Below are 14094 nucleotides of genomic sequence, written 5' to 3'. Positions count from 1 at the left end.
AGAGTTAGTTGTGGTTAACCAAAACAGACAACGAGGGCGACGCGAATTTATAAAAAAAATTAAACAATAATAATGAGCAGCCCGCGCGACTGAAACTCTGGCAAAAGACTGAAATCATCAAGTTCTGATCCCTCAGTATTCATCGACGCCTGCAGCACACCTATGGCCAACGCCACGGGGTGAGCGTGTGCATTTAGCGGCACATAGATATAGTTATCATACTAGACGCTCACATTGGTGGCATGGCAGTCATGGACATGGTTCACTCAGAGCCCGTTGAATACACAGAAACTATACTAACTTATCTCTGAGCAATGCGCGCACTGATAACAAACAAAATCGTGAGAACGCCGTTGTACCTGTTTATGCCATAATAAAAATAAAAAAAGTGTTTCGTTATGGATAAGCGAAGTCGTCACCGACTGTGCTGGCTGATAAGTCAATGACAGGTGAAAGCCTTTGCTCGCGGTACACATATATACAAAATACAAAGTTTTGTGTGTGCTTTGATTATCCTTTGATTAAAATGTGTGTTATGTATTTGATACATGCTTAATGCTATCGTCTACCTAAAGCCAAGAAGCTATTGTACAACGTTTGTCACTGTTCTGTGTTCTGTTCTGGAATTAATTCGTTGCATTTCATTCTCGTTTCATGCAGCTCAATCGTTTTCGCGCGGCGGACGCACTAACGAATGCCGCTTAATCGCCTCCACCAGCCATTTGATGCCCTCGTCGACGCCTTCGCCTGTCAGCGCTGAGACTGGTATCGTAAGGCAATCACGGCGTCCAATTAGCGCACCAGCCTGTTGGAATACAGGCTTGATTTCGCGTACGCCCATCACATCAGGCAGATCCTGTTTGTTGGCCAGTATCAGAAGCGGCACGCCGGACAGCAGCTCATTTTTGATCATTTTATCTGGAAAAGCAAAAATTTGTTATCCTGAGGGAAACTTCGGAAGGATGGGTATTTACCGAAAATGATTTTGGACTCGTCCATGCGTTCGCGATCGTTGGAGTCTATCACATAAATAACGCCATGCGACTCTTGGTAGTATTTGTCCCACAGCGACTGCAACTCCTGTTGGCCACCCAGGTCCCAGAAATTCAGACGCACGCCCTGCACATCGATGGTGCCAATGTTGAGACCCACTGTCGTTGTGATTTTAGCTGGATTTAGGCCCTTGTAGTTCTTGGTGAATTTCGTTTTGGCCGCCTCCAAATAGGTCTGCGTGTGCCAACAAAATAGTCATTTGCAGACGTGTATCATAGTGCCGGAGCCGCTTACCGTTTTGCCCGCATTGTCCAGGCCCAGAATGACGACACAGTACTCATCTTTTTGTGTGAGGTATTTGTAAAAGCCGTGCAGCAATGTGTACATATTGCAGTTTGCTTAGCTATTTGAGAAATGTTAATGTTGCATTGCACAAATAAACAAGCAACAACAGGTAAATAAAATAAAAACACGATCTAGGGTTGTCCTCTCCAAAAATGGGCCAACATATGTATGAGATTGCGATCCAGGTTTTGCTACGTGCACCCACGTCACAATAAGACGTACACAAAAATTCTATTTGGCCTGCTACATCAATGAACGCCAGTTTGTATTTATAGTTTTGTTTTAATACTATGGTATCTCATTATTTTTGTAAAGTAACTATTTTATATTGCTTTCATTAAGAATTGCTTGCCATCATCGACAACTTTATCGATAGTTGGTCAAAGTGTAACCTTGTGAGTTTAGTGTTGTGGCTTGCAAACAGCTGACATTGGCTGCTCTATTGATTTGTTTACATTAACACTGGACAGTCTGGCAACGCTGTCCAGCAATATTTCAAATATTTAGTGTTTTTAAAACAGGGCAACGTTTTGTTTTTACTGAATGTAATTATTTTTATTGCATCATCATCTCTTTTTTCACGTTTTCTATTATATTCTATTCATCATTTGTGTTTGTAATGTGTGTATATATGCTATCATATCCTAAAATATCTCATTTATAATTTAACGGTTATTTGTAGGGCTTCAGAAGTGTGTGCCATATCTGTATGGAAATTGAATATATGTACATCAATAATTATTTATTTTGTTACCAATTTGTTTGTTGACAAAGTTAAAAAGATTTTTAACTATGGAAAAAGAAATGGCTTATGGAATAATAATTATGTGGGCCAATCGGAACCTTCTGGATGGTTATTTCTGAATCATTTGTTCTTTCCCGGAAAATCTGATAAACAAAAAGATTTCCAATGTATGAACTACGAAATATATATAAACATATACAAATCTACTTCAGGTTAACAATGATCGAGGATCAGACGAACCCTATGGCAAGATCTCGTCCAGGTGCATCAAAGGTAACTGTGGGAAGAGCGTTGAGTGTTAACCGTTAGGATCCTCCGCGTTGTTATCGATAAGCTCGATAGTTTGTCTTATTCTAAATCGATAGTCAATCGAAAGGATGCGATAACAAAGGATTCTTGTGCACTGAGTGCAGCAAATTCTTAACGGGTTTTAAAGCCAGTCGTTGGTTATTCAAAATACTTTTATTTAAGAAAATTCGAGTATCTCATTTCCATTGGCTTCGTTCTAAACGGCATCATAAGCTGATAAGCTGCCGCCGACAGGGCCACCAGCAGCGGCAGGCGGTAGGGGGCCAAGGCTAGTACGCTTTTGCGTGCATTTAATTGGCCAACTAATAAGACGCAAAAAAATCATAACACATTATTGACAGCTGCGCATTTCTTAGACTTACGCTATAGAGACTTTTTTCAGGGGCACTTACTTACGTGTGCCATGCTAATAAGCCACTAAATTGATAAATTAAATTGGTATGGATTCGAGTGTTGACATACGAAAAATATAGCGAAGCCAAAGCAAACCCTTGCACCTGAACTAGTTCTGGGCTTGGGTGAGACTGTCTACATTATTTTTTGCGGACTTGTCCTTCACTTGAATTTTATATACATACATATATGGACAGATTGGCCAAATACAAATCGGCTTACAATCAAGTCAACACAAGAACAACAACAATGCCAACAAAACGGAACTAGTTCAATGACTGTTTGCTGCACGGCCAATGCATTAGTTTTTTTTTTATATTTTTTATTATTGTATTACAGTTGCAATTGCCTAAAGCTGCTAATTAACGTACTACATGCTGCAAATTTATTGACTTTGAATTGAAATTAAATATAGACAATTGATATTGTCTGTTGCATTACAATAATAATTAAGCTTTAATTGTTCGTCATTAGCGAGTGCAGGCTGTACGTATTGTTACATATACAATTATGTCTGAATATTTGAGCAAATTGTATTTGGTGTTGTCATTGAATTGACAACTTGCAACGCGAGCGGCAACAAAAAAGAAAAAAGAATCCAACAAATTCGACACGCTACGCAACGGCGTGCAACGACTTTGGCATTAGCTTCACCGTTAGAATGTTCAAGTTGAAGTTTGCTGGCACCACCCCCACAAACCAATTAACTTATATTTTTACAATTTTTTCGCTGTATTTTTTGTAGATAATGAAAACAATTATGCATTTGTATTTGTTTAAATGGCCACTTAATTGTTAACAGCTGTCAATTCGTGGCCAGTTGAACGATGTGGCCTACTAATTGGCTACTGACTAACGGCTTAACGGCTGGTCTCTAATCACAACAAAGATTGCTCACCTTATGGAAGTCCACCTCGGCTCCAGCGGCCACGCTCTTTAATTCGCGTGTGAACTGCGAAAAGCTGCATTTGAACGTTTCCAGTGTAAATACCCATAAGAGTGTTCAGTTCAGTTCAGAGAGCTAGAACTAAGGTTAACCCAGTATCCAAGGGATGATATAATTTATATATACCTAGGATTGTAGGGGTCAATAATTATAGAGCTACTCTGAATTTGCCATTAAACTCTGTAGCTGACTATGAACCAAAAACTAGCTGTTTGCCATGTAAATACAAAAAGTTGATGTATAAGAAATGAATATTTCTGTAAAACAACAGAGTTTATAAATTGTTCAATTTGCCAGCTCAAAATATCTTTGTTTTTTCCAGTCTTGTTATGAATATATAATGGAGCGGACGAAGCATTAAATAATTGATAAAATTTTGCCTAATTTGCGTATGTGTATACATTCGTGGTTGTACTTTCGTTTAGAGGTTAGAATTCGTTTTAACAGTAAAATAACGGTAAAGTGCCTGTCGATATTTTCGCGAGGCTCACATACCACTGACGATAACGCCCCCCAACACTATGCCCGGCTGTCTGGCAGCATTGTCCATCCAGTGCTGGTAGGACACATAAAACACATTTGAAACACATTTTAAGTTAAAACTTCTTTAATTAGGCATATATAAACTTTTGCTTAGACCAAAAAAAAAAAAAATATATATATATACATATAGTAGTATATAGAGATATATAACTTTTGAAATATATGATAATAACTGATCCCCAATGGTTTAAATTTTAGCTAGACGCACAAACAGTTCTGCTATTTTTTTTTTTCATAACAAATAAGTACAAGCGATGTTTATATTAATTGTACAACTATTTGTAAAGCAGGGGCAACGTGCAGTGTGGCTCGGTGAGACTCGGATTATCGGAGTAGAGTGAAAAGGTTTTGGCATTCAAATCGAACAGGCCAACAGATATTGTTTTGACCACTTCATCGCATCTGCCATTGTCGCGCCACACGCAAAAGCAGCCGCCAGTGACATCTCCCAGCATATTGCGAACATCATGCTCGCTTGCCGGCGGCTTGTATTTACTAAACGCATGCATCCGCGAGACGCTGGACTCCAACATCAGCTCATTGGCCTGGTCCAAGTGTATGTGCTCAAATCTGTGCAAATCAAATACCAGAGTTACGCACATATCAGGTGCCTAATGGGGCGCTACGTACTGATTGGCATGGTAGTTATGCGCGCCCAGCGGTACCTCCTTGATGCTCAGGTGTGACTCATTCTTCCGGTCCGGATTTGGTGCCATTTCCACGTTGTAAAACATTTGACGCGGATCGCTGCAGGCATAATATATATTTGATCGACTGACTTACAAAAAAGCCGCTAACTTACGCCAAAAATGAAAAGTTTATGGAACAGGCATCGGCAGCGCCCACGCCGGCATCCGTAAGCACCCTGAAGGCATCGTCCACGTTGCTAGCGGCGAGCAAGGCCCGTGTCAGAAAATGACGAGCTGCCAGCAATTAACCAACAAATATAAACAGCATTAAGTGAGAAAGGCTTCAATCCACTTACGTGTCTTGCCGCTGCGCAACAGCTCGGCGCTGATTGTGTTGATGCTAAACACTAGACCATGATGATTATGGCTCATGGTATAGCCCGGCAGGTGTCCGGCATAGCAGAGCGACATAAAATGCTCCTCCTTGACATTATATTTGCCCTGCGGCTTGTCACTGATGATGTGCGCCACCACAAAGTAGTAATGATTAAGCGTCTCCGTCAGCGCGTCCTCCGTGTGGCCCAGCAGACGCTGCAGACAACGGATCAGATCACGTAAAGATATCCATAAACATATTTATATGTACTTACGCAATGCTTATGGTTAACAATAATCGAGGAGCAGCCGGTCGGTTGGTTTTTGCTGCGTGGCTGATGTTTTACAGCCTGTGGCAAGATCTCGTCCAGGTGCAGCAAGAACAACTGTTGAAGAGATGCGTTGAGCGTTGCCCATAACCGTTAATATTATTGTTATCGCAGTATGTTCGATAGGTTATTGAGCTGGGACTCAATCGCCTTGACGATTAATCGACAGGATTAAGCGATAGGCAAGTATAGTAATCGACAATTGAAAATCTTTGACCGTTGACAGAGTGATTCATTTGTTTTTTTTTTTTTTCGCCCAATGATTAATTGCATTTGGCTTTGTGCTGTTGTTTTTGGTAAGCTGAGGTTTAAAGACCATTTAATGGTGCTCAAAATATGGCAAATAAAATAATAAATGATTAATTATTATGAAAAGCACGTACGGGGCGGGGCGTTCAGTGACCAGGCTTTCAAAAATTTTGGTATTCCACAGTATTTGCAAGGGGAAAGTAATTTTGGGATGTTATTCTATGAGAATCTTGGCGCACTTGAAACTTGATTTTTCAATATGAATATGCAAAACAATTCAATTGGCAGTTTAATTGAAAATATGCTAAACGACAATAATTATTGCTAATTCGATATGTAATTAATTATGCAATTCGAGCAATTCTAAACGGCATCATAAGCTGATAAGCTGACATCGACAGTGCCACCAGCAGCGGTAGGTGGCCAAGGTTGATACGGGTTTGCGTGCATTTAATTGGCCAACTGCTTAGATGAAATACAAAAATTTAAAAAAAAAAAAATACAATTTATAACACATAATGTGCAGCAACGCATTCCTTGGGTCTTAGCAACCGCATTTGCCTTGCTAATGAGCACATAAATCGATGGCTTAAAGCTAGAGACCAATGCAACAGCGCAAAAGCCAACGCAAGCCCTTGCACCTGAACTTGTTCTGGACTTGGCCAAGACCAGCTAATCTCATTTATTTGTTCAATTGCAATTGATTTTCCATCACTTGATGGGGTTGCGCGTATTTGGACAAATTGGCTTACCAAATAGTCAATGCAAGCACATTCAACAATGCCAAGAAAACGGAACTAGTTCAATGACAAAATTTCGATTATTTATATTACAGTTTCTAGTTCTGTGAATGTATTGTCTTCTTCTTCTTCTTATTACAGTGTAATGTAATGTGAAAGGAAAGTAATCGTAACTCAAGCATTTAAGACAAATTTCAAATGTACAATGTACCCTTGCAGAGGATATTAAACTTTTGTCATGAAATGTGTAACGCATAGAAGAAGACATCTCTGATCCCACAAAGGATATATATATATATATATTCTAGATCATTATATAAGCATGTGCGTCTATCCTTTAGTCTGTTTCCATGCGAACTAGTCTCTCAGTTGTAAAGCTACCTTCTTGAAACTTTGCATAGGTTCGTCTTTCTGTTGCAGGCAGTACAGATCGGATCACTATATCATATGGCTGTCATTAGAAAGATCGGTCGAATAGAAGGTTTTTTATATGGCAATCTGTTTTGTTTACTAAGGTATCTTTATATGCAAAATCTTATGTAGATTCTTCTATAAGAAACTTCTTTATCTTATCAAGATCGCAATGCTTTATTATATAGCTCTTTAGAAAGAATCGCTCGCAAAATGATGTATGGCAAACTATATCTGCAAAAGAAATATGTCTGGAAGGGTATTCAATCTGCGGCTTGCCGAAGATATCTTTGCTTTCGCGTTTAACTTCAGCTTTTTTGCTTTTTGGTTTTGTTCAAAATCTTTGAAAGGTGTGAAAATATAATACAAAAGAAGCTCAAATATTTATTTTTAATTAAAAAATGAAATGAAAACAATTGCAGCTGTTTGCCTTTTTAACATATCATATAAATAATTATATTTATATTATGCATTATGGTCGAGTGCAAATTGTAATTGTTCTTAAATACATGTATATATATATATATATATATAAATATATACACATATTCTTGTGTACAATTATGTGTGAATATTTGAGCAAATTGTATTTGGTGTTGTCATTGAATTGACAACTTGCAACGGCAAAAAAAAAGAATCCAACAAACTCGACACGCAACGACTTTGGCATTAGCTTCACCGTTAGAATGTTCAAGTTGAGGTTTGCCGGCGCCGCCCCCGCAAACCAATAATTTTGTATAACAATAAAAACGAAAAATAAAACAATTAAGCTATTATGCATTTGTGCTTTTGTTTTAATGGCCACTTAATTGTCCACGGCAGGGGCTAGTGCTAATTATTACACAATTTGCAGGGTATTGAGGTGAAGGGGATGTTGCGTGGTGGTAGGGGTAGGGGTAGTGGAGGGGGGGGGGTATTTTGCAGGCATTATCTAGAGAAATAGAGACAGCTCACCTTATGGAACTCCACCTCGGCGCCATCGGCCACGCCCTCCAATTCGCGTATGTACTGCGGAAAGCTGCCTTTGACCGATTCGAGCGTCTCGTTGTAGATTTGCCCTGCAACACCAAAAATATACATATAAGAGAAGAAAAAAGAATAGAAAATGAACACGAATGATTCACAGCCAGGTGGTGAAGAGCACTTTGGTCCGTGGAGTACTCACTGCCTTTTGCGGTGCCATAGAGCGGCAAGTAGGTCTCGTTCAGCGGCTGCGATAAGATCAGAAAGTTCTTGATCATCGAGCCAAAAGTGCGACCCTGCAAAGCAATTATGTATATTTTTTGTATAATGTCCATTATTATGATTAATTATAAATATTTGAATTGAATTCCGAGCGGCTTTCTAAATATTTGATTCGAGCGCCGTTTGCAAATTGCCCTCTTTTAACGTATTGTATGCTAATATGCTGCTGCTGAACAAAAAATATATTTTAAAAAATACAAACAAAATAAGTAAAAAATAAGTTAAAAAAAAACCATAATCGATCACGACTGATCGACAGGGCAAACAAACAAAACGATACGCTAAAAACAACATTATGAATAATGGTTTATTGTTAGTCGATATTGTTGCCAGCTTGTTAATTATGTGCGGGGACGTCGAGAAGGAGTAGGTCCAGACCCCGGACGACGACCGACCACACGACTATGCTGGCAGCACTTGGTTGGGCCAACCCAACACCCCAACCCCTCAACCTGCCCCAACTCCAAACCCCTCTCTCAATTGGCTGACTGACGGTTCAATTCCGGGCCAATTGTTGCTGTCTGCTACGCCCTTGATATTGGCCATTTTTTTTTTTTTTTTGCCACCGATTCCGGCTCAAAGCGAACAAGTGAGTGATTGTTCATTTTGAGTGCGAGTGTGAGTGTGAGTGAGTGTTAGTTTTGAGTGAAGGTTAAACAGGAACTGGGTCACGAAATGGCAAAAAAAAGAACAAGTAAGCGGTTCTAGACGAGAGCTCCCGACTAGGGGATACCCTGAACCGCTTTTCTTCCAACAGGCGAAAGATACTTGATATATATATATACTATTCTAGAAGCTACATATCAAGTTTGGTGACTCTAGCTCATATTATTTACCAAAATTGCTCAAAAGACAGGATTTCGATATCGATTTTAATCGATAACTTGGCAACGGGGCAAGTTATCGAAACAAACTCGATCTACGCGGGGACCAGGAGGACCTACAGCTAAAATTTCAAGTCTCTAGCTCTTATAGGTTCTGAGATCCTTGCGTTCATACAGACGGACAGACGGACGGACGGACAGACGGACAGACAGACGGACATGGCTAAATTGACTCGGCTGTTGATGCTGATCAAGAATATATTTACTTTATGGGGTCGGAGATGCTTCCTTCTGCCTGTTACATACATTTGCACAAATACATAATACCCTTCTTACCCTTTTTCAATGGGTTTAGGGTATAAAAATAACAAGCAACTATACTAGTCCAATCGTATAAACGCTTATCAGGACCATTTTATCTTTATGTGTTCAGGCCTATGTGTCGACTATATGTAGCTGTAATTGCACCTACTGATAACAGAGAGAGAGAGAGAGAGAGAGAGAGGGGGAGAGGGAGGGAGAGAGAGACGCGCTTTGCGAATTAAACAAAGTTCACACACAGAAAGATGCAAATCTAGAAAGATTTTTATATAAAAGTCAGCGTCAGAATCTCTCGTAAAACCCATCGAATTCATGTTAATAACATATAGAGCACAGCGGCTGATTAAATATGTATAAATAATGACATGATAAACGTTACTAACGGGTTCCGCGATCTTTTACAGCAAAACTATTATAATATATTGCCTGCTATATGTATATATACAAGGGTTATGGAGGGTATTATAATCTTGTCATGGAATGTGTAACGCTTAGAATGGAACATCTCCGAGTCCATAAGGTATACATATACATGATCAGGACCTAGGATATAGCTATAGATATAGCTGGATAAAGGCATGTCCATCTGTCTGTTACTCTAAGAACTTATCTTTCAGTCTTGAAATTCTGCATAGGTCTTTCTTTTTGTTGCAGGAATATTTATGTAGGACCGGAACCCTATATCATATAGCTGCCATAGAAAAGATCGGTCGAAAAGTAGGTTCTCGTGTGGAAAACTTTGTTCTTATCAAGATATATCATTTACTGTTTAAACTATGCTGCTTTATATATAAGCCCAATCTTATATTGCACGACTATATATATATAGATAGGTCAATATATATAGATCAATAGAATGAATCGGTCGAAAAATGAGTTTATGTATGACAAAATATTCCGTTTTCCGCATTATTTTCATCAAACTCAGCATTTACAAGCTTTACTATGCTCCCAAATCTGCAAAAAGGGAAATGTCTGTTAGGGTATTTAATTTTCGGCGTGCCGAAAATATCCTCACTTTCTCGCTTTATTTTTTTAGCTTATATATTTCGTTTAATTTTAGAATTCGTTTAAATGAATTGCATGCGCGATCTTAAGTATATATGCCTAATATTAATTGGAAATTTCACAGTTTATTTAAATTTTCAGCTTGAATGACAATTTCCAATTAGATGAGCACAAAAACAATTTCCCTCACATTGAAAATGGGTAAAAAGGGTATTATGTAATTGTGCAAATGTATGTAACAGGCAGAAGGAAGCATCTCCGACCCCATAAAGTATATATATTCTTGATCAGCATCAACAGCCGAGTCGATGCTAGCCATGTCCATCTGTGTATCCGACTGTCCGTCCGTCCGTCTGTCCGTCCTTCCGTATGTATGAACGCATCTCAGAACCTATAAAAGCTAGAGACTTGAAATTTTAGCTGTAGGTCCTCCTAGTGCCCGCGCAGATTTTTCTGATATTCGATAACTTGCCCCGTTGCCAAGTAATCGATAAAAATCGATATCGACATCCTGTTTTTTGAGCAATTGTCACCAAACTTGACTTGTGGCTTTTAGAATAGTATATATGTATATATGTCAAGTATCTTTCATTTTATACCTATCGCCTTTTGGAAGAAGAGGGTTCAGGGTATCCCCTAGTCGGGAGCTCCCGACTAGAACCTCTTACTTGCTTGTTTTGTAATGCACTAAAAAGCTAAGCAAGTGGCATGGGTTAATAATTAGTTAATATTTAATTAGATACATCAATAATTCCGCTCATTATCGCTATAGCCGAGCGCTACCCATCAATTTTGCTACTTAACTTATAATTTCAGTTCACTTCCACCCAATTGTCGTCATAGCCAAGTAAAAGTACTCAAAAAAAAGACAAACAAAACAAAAACAACAAAACAAACTATAACATAAAAAAAAAAATAAAAAAAAAATCAAAATAGTAAAATTTTCAGTTTAGATCAAAACAACTAAACTAATAAATTCAGTTAATTTTCTCAAGTGTGTTGGGGACCTTCAATGAAGATAGCGTGACATTGCCAACGGGCTGTTATTGTTGTTGTTGTTGGGGGTTGATTGAAAGGTCAAAGGACTAAGTAAGGAGCTGTTGCTTACCATATCGAAGCCGACCTCATAGTGAGTACCACGCGTGTAGAGTACGGGTATCGCCTGACGACGGGGCAATATCTTGCCGGAGGACATGCTGGATGACATTTGGTGGGCCACCGGGGAGGTGCACATGGCTTCCTGGGCTTTCGTTTTGGTCTATGTGCTCTGGACCGTTTATCGCTCTTCGCGCTATTTGGCTCTGAAATTCGAGCAGGATGAGCAACAATAATAATTTACTCCTGGTGTTTGCTGTGGTGCATCTATTTTTCTTTCCTTCTTTATTTATTTTTTTTTTTTTTGGGTTCACGATCACAAAATGTAAATAGAAAGACAGAAACAAAAACAAAAAAACAACAACAAAATAATATATAATAATTCAGTGGAAATTAGCTATGCGCTAAATTAAAATTGCAAATGCAACTCTCTGGAAAAGTAAATTACAACAAACAGCAAGAACAAAACAAAATTGACAAATATAATAATAATAAAGAAACAACAACTGAGTTAATAATTTCTTTAAACAAACTTTACCAACACTCAAACACACGCACGAACACACAGAGACAGAAAGAGAGTGAGAGAGTGAGAGAGAGAGAATTTCAGTGTAAACAAATTGTATAAAGATAATTCAAGCCAAGTTTTTATATGATTGTTCTAAAGCGCTTGAAGGCAGAATTCAAACTGAATTGGCTATGTTTTGGCGGCGGCAATTCGAGGTGCCGAACAAACACCCAGCAAAATCCACAACAACAACAACAACAACAACAGCAACAAGCACTCAGTGCAGGCAACACACGAAGACAGCTGATGACGACGACGTCGACGTTGACGTCGACGACCGACAATCGCTGCGATAACGGAGCAAGCAACGCGTATAGAAACAACAACAACAAAGACGCCGCGACGCCGCAACGCTAGCAGCGAAGGCGACTGCGACTGCGACGCTGACGCTTATCCAGAGTTGGAAAGCAATCGAAAACGAATTCGAATTCGAATTCAAATTTAATGTTCAATATCAGTTGCGGTTCGTTTAACATTAGCGAATCACACGATCTAATTTATTTAATATATGGAAATCATACTTTGATATTAACAAATTTTCAGCACATAAATGAATATGCATATGTATCTTAATTATATGAGCTCAAACCAAATCGAATCTAGACAAACAATAGCCCTGTTGCGTTGGGTAAATCGATTCTTTATGTAATTTAATTTGAGATTTTCAATCATTTTTTTTTTTACTTTCAAATTAATATTTATAAGTTCATTATTATTGTTTTGGTTCATTGAAGAGCGGCGTAGCCCTGGTTATATTCTGCAACGTTTGCATTTATTTTCTATTTCTTAGCTGTTTCTAAGTCGATTAGACAGCTAATAGGCTTTTCCCCTAACATATATGTTATGTTGTCTTCCCTTTCTATGCTCTATTTATAGACATTGACTTTTGTGCTTTTTATAGCCTGCAGAGCCTAGCTGCTCGCGGGGTATTTTGTTTGAACTAAATTTGTATAAAAGCTAAAGACGTGCTAACTGCACTTACAGCCACAAAGAATCCAGTTTCAGTTGGGTTGTTTTTAGAAACAAAACAAACAAAAAACAGAAAGGGAAAAAAAAACCATTTGAATAACCTGTATGAATGGGGAAGCCCTAAAACTGTTGATCGCTTGAGTTAGGTAAGTAACACACACTAAATATTTAGTCTAAAGCAGTTCGAAACTGGAAACCAGAACCAAACGCTGATACATTTGTCCAAAACGAAGATTTACTATAACAAACATATTTGATGAGTAGTACACTTTTTGTTTTATTATTATATAATTATCTTGAATGCCTTGCTCGAGTATTTCACAATGCTTTGTCTCTGTTCTTTATGTTCCTGTGATGCGTTTCGGTTACGTATACGTAATTTACTTATATGTATATACACATAGTTTTAAACAACTGACCCTGACAAGAATGATTATTGTTATGTATTTCTGCTTTCCATGGAAACACGTTTCTTGGTGCCGCCCGCCGTGGCTGCCACACACCTTTCTTGCCGTCATTTTGATTGGTCAAGTTTTTTTTGTTCAATTTATATTTGTTCCTTTCTTTATATAAATAATCATTGAAATGGGCTTTGGTTTTTTGCATACAGAGACCTGGCATATGGCAGCTGGGCCTTACTGTCAACGATCGCAGTCAGTGCCAAGGATAGCCGGTTAATACATTTCTGACTGCAAAGCCAACCCAATGATTAATTTCTGAAAATTGGCTCATCTCGTGCATAACAACAAGGTCTATTAGTTCGGACATAAAGTGTGTGAGATACGCATGCTTAAACCAGCTTGAATGGCTTCTGTGCTCATCATTCGGTCATTAGAAAAGTATCAAAACATTAGACTAGACGACTGGCTAATAGAACGAGTAGCCAAAGTCAAGGCTAAATATGTTTTTATTGATATGCTTGTTCACTTAACATATATATTATTAGTCTCTAGTCCCAGAGAATACTAATTCCGATTCGAGCCGCATCCTTGTTGTCCTTAAGGACTGGCTCACTTAGACAACTCATTAAACTATCATTGCCCAATAGATATACCTA

The 14094-nt window shown here is 38.5% G+C and overlaps 2 protein-coding genes across 4 annotated transcripts; both read right to left on the bottom strand.

The window, feature by feature from the left end:
- Nucleotides 1–505: 505 nt before the first annotated feature.
- On the bottom strand, nucleotides 506–1677 carry Arfrp1 (ADP-ribosylation factor related protein 1). Its single transcript, XM_064682260.1, has 3 exons — nucleotides 1288–1677; nucleotides 975–1227; nucleotides 506–918 (listed from the first exon to the last, which is right to left on the bottom strand). Exons 1-3 carry the CDS (start codon nucleotides 1378–1380, stop codon nucleotides 662–664), a joined length of 603 nt encoding a protein of 200 aa, XP_064538330.1. The 5' UTR covers nucleotides 1381–1677; the 3' UTR covers nucleotides 506–661.
- A 2748-nt stretch (nucleotides 1678–4425) lies between these two features.
- Nucleotides 4426–12195, bottom strand: tan (C45 family peptidase tan). Of its 3 annotated transcripts, none has more exons than XM_064682326.1 (9): nucleotides 12039–12195; nucleotides 11514–11706; nucleotides 8173–8266; nucleotides 7962–8065; nucleotides 5554–5664; nucleotides 5260–5494; nucleotides 5077–5197; nucleotides 4905–5021; nucleotides 4426–4844 (listed from the first exon to the last, which is right to left on the bottom strand). In XM_064682326.1, exons 2-9 carry the CDS (start codon nucleotides 11637–11639, stop codon nucleotides 4550–4552), a joined length of 1203 nt encoding a protein of 400 aa, XP_064538396.1. In that variant the 5' UTR covers nucleotides 11640–11706; nucleotides 12039–12195; the 3' UTR covers nucleotides 4426–4549. The 3 variants fall into 3 exon arrangements, with proteins under 3 accessions (XP_064538396.1, XP_064538397.1, XP_064538398.1); XM_064682327.1 differs by having other exon boundaries at nucleotides 11514–11783; nucleotides 12039–12185; XM_064682328.1 differs by having other exon boundaries at nucleotides 12043–12176.
- Nucleotides 12196–14094: the final 1899 nt, after the last annotated feature.

Source organism: Drosophila montana, unplaced genomic scaffold (assembly GCF_035044405.1).
Source record: "Drosophila montana isolate Dmon_TW-CO22-7 unplaced genomic scaffold, ASM3504440v1 contig_2481_1, whole genome shotgun sequence".
Lineage (NCBI taxonomy): Eukaryota > Metazoa > Arthropoda > Insecta > Diptera > Drosophilidae > Drosophila > Drosophila montana.
Note: the sequence above shows the minus strand (reverse complement) of the source record. Positions and strands in the feature narration are given on the sequence as shown.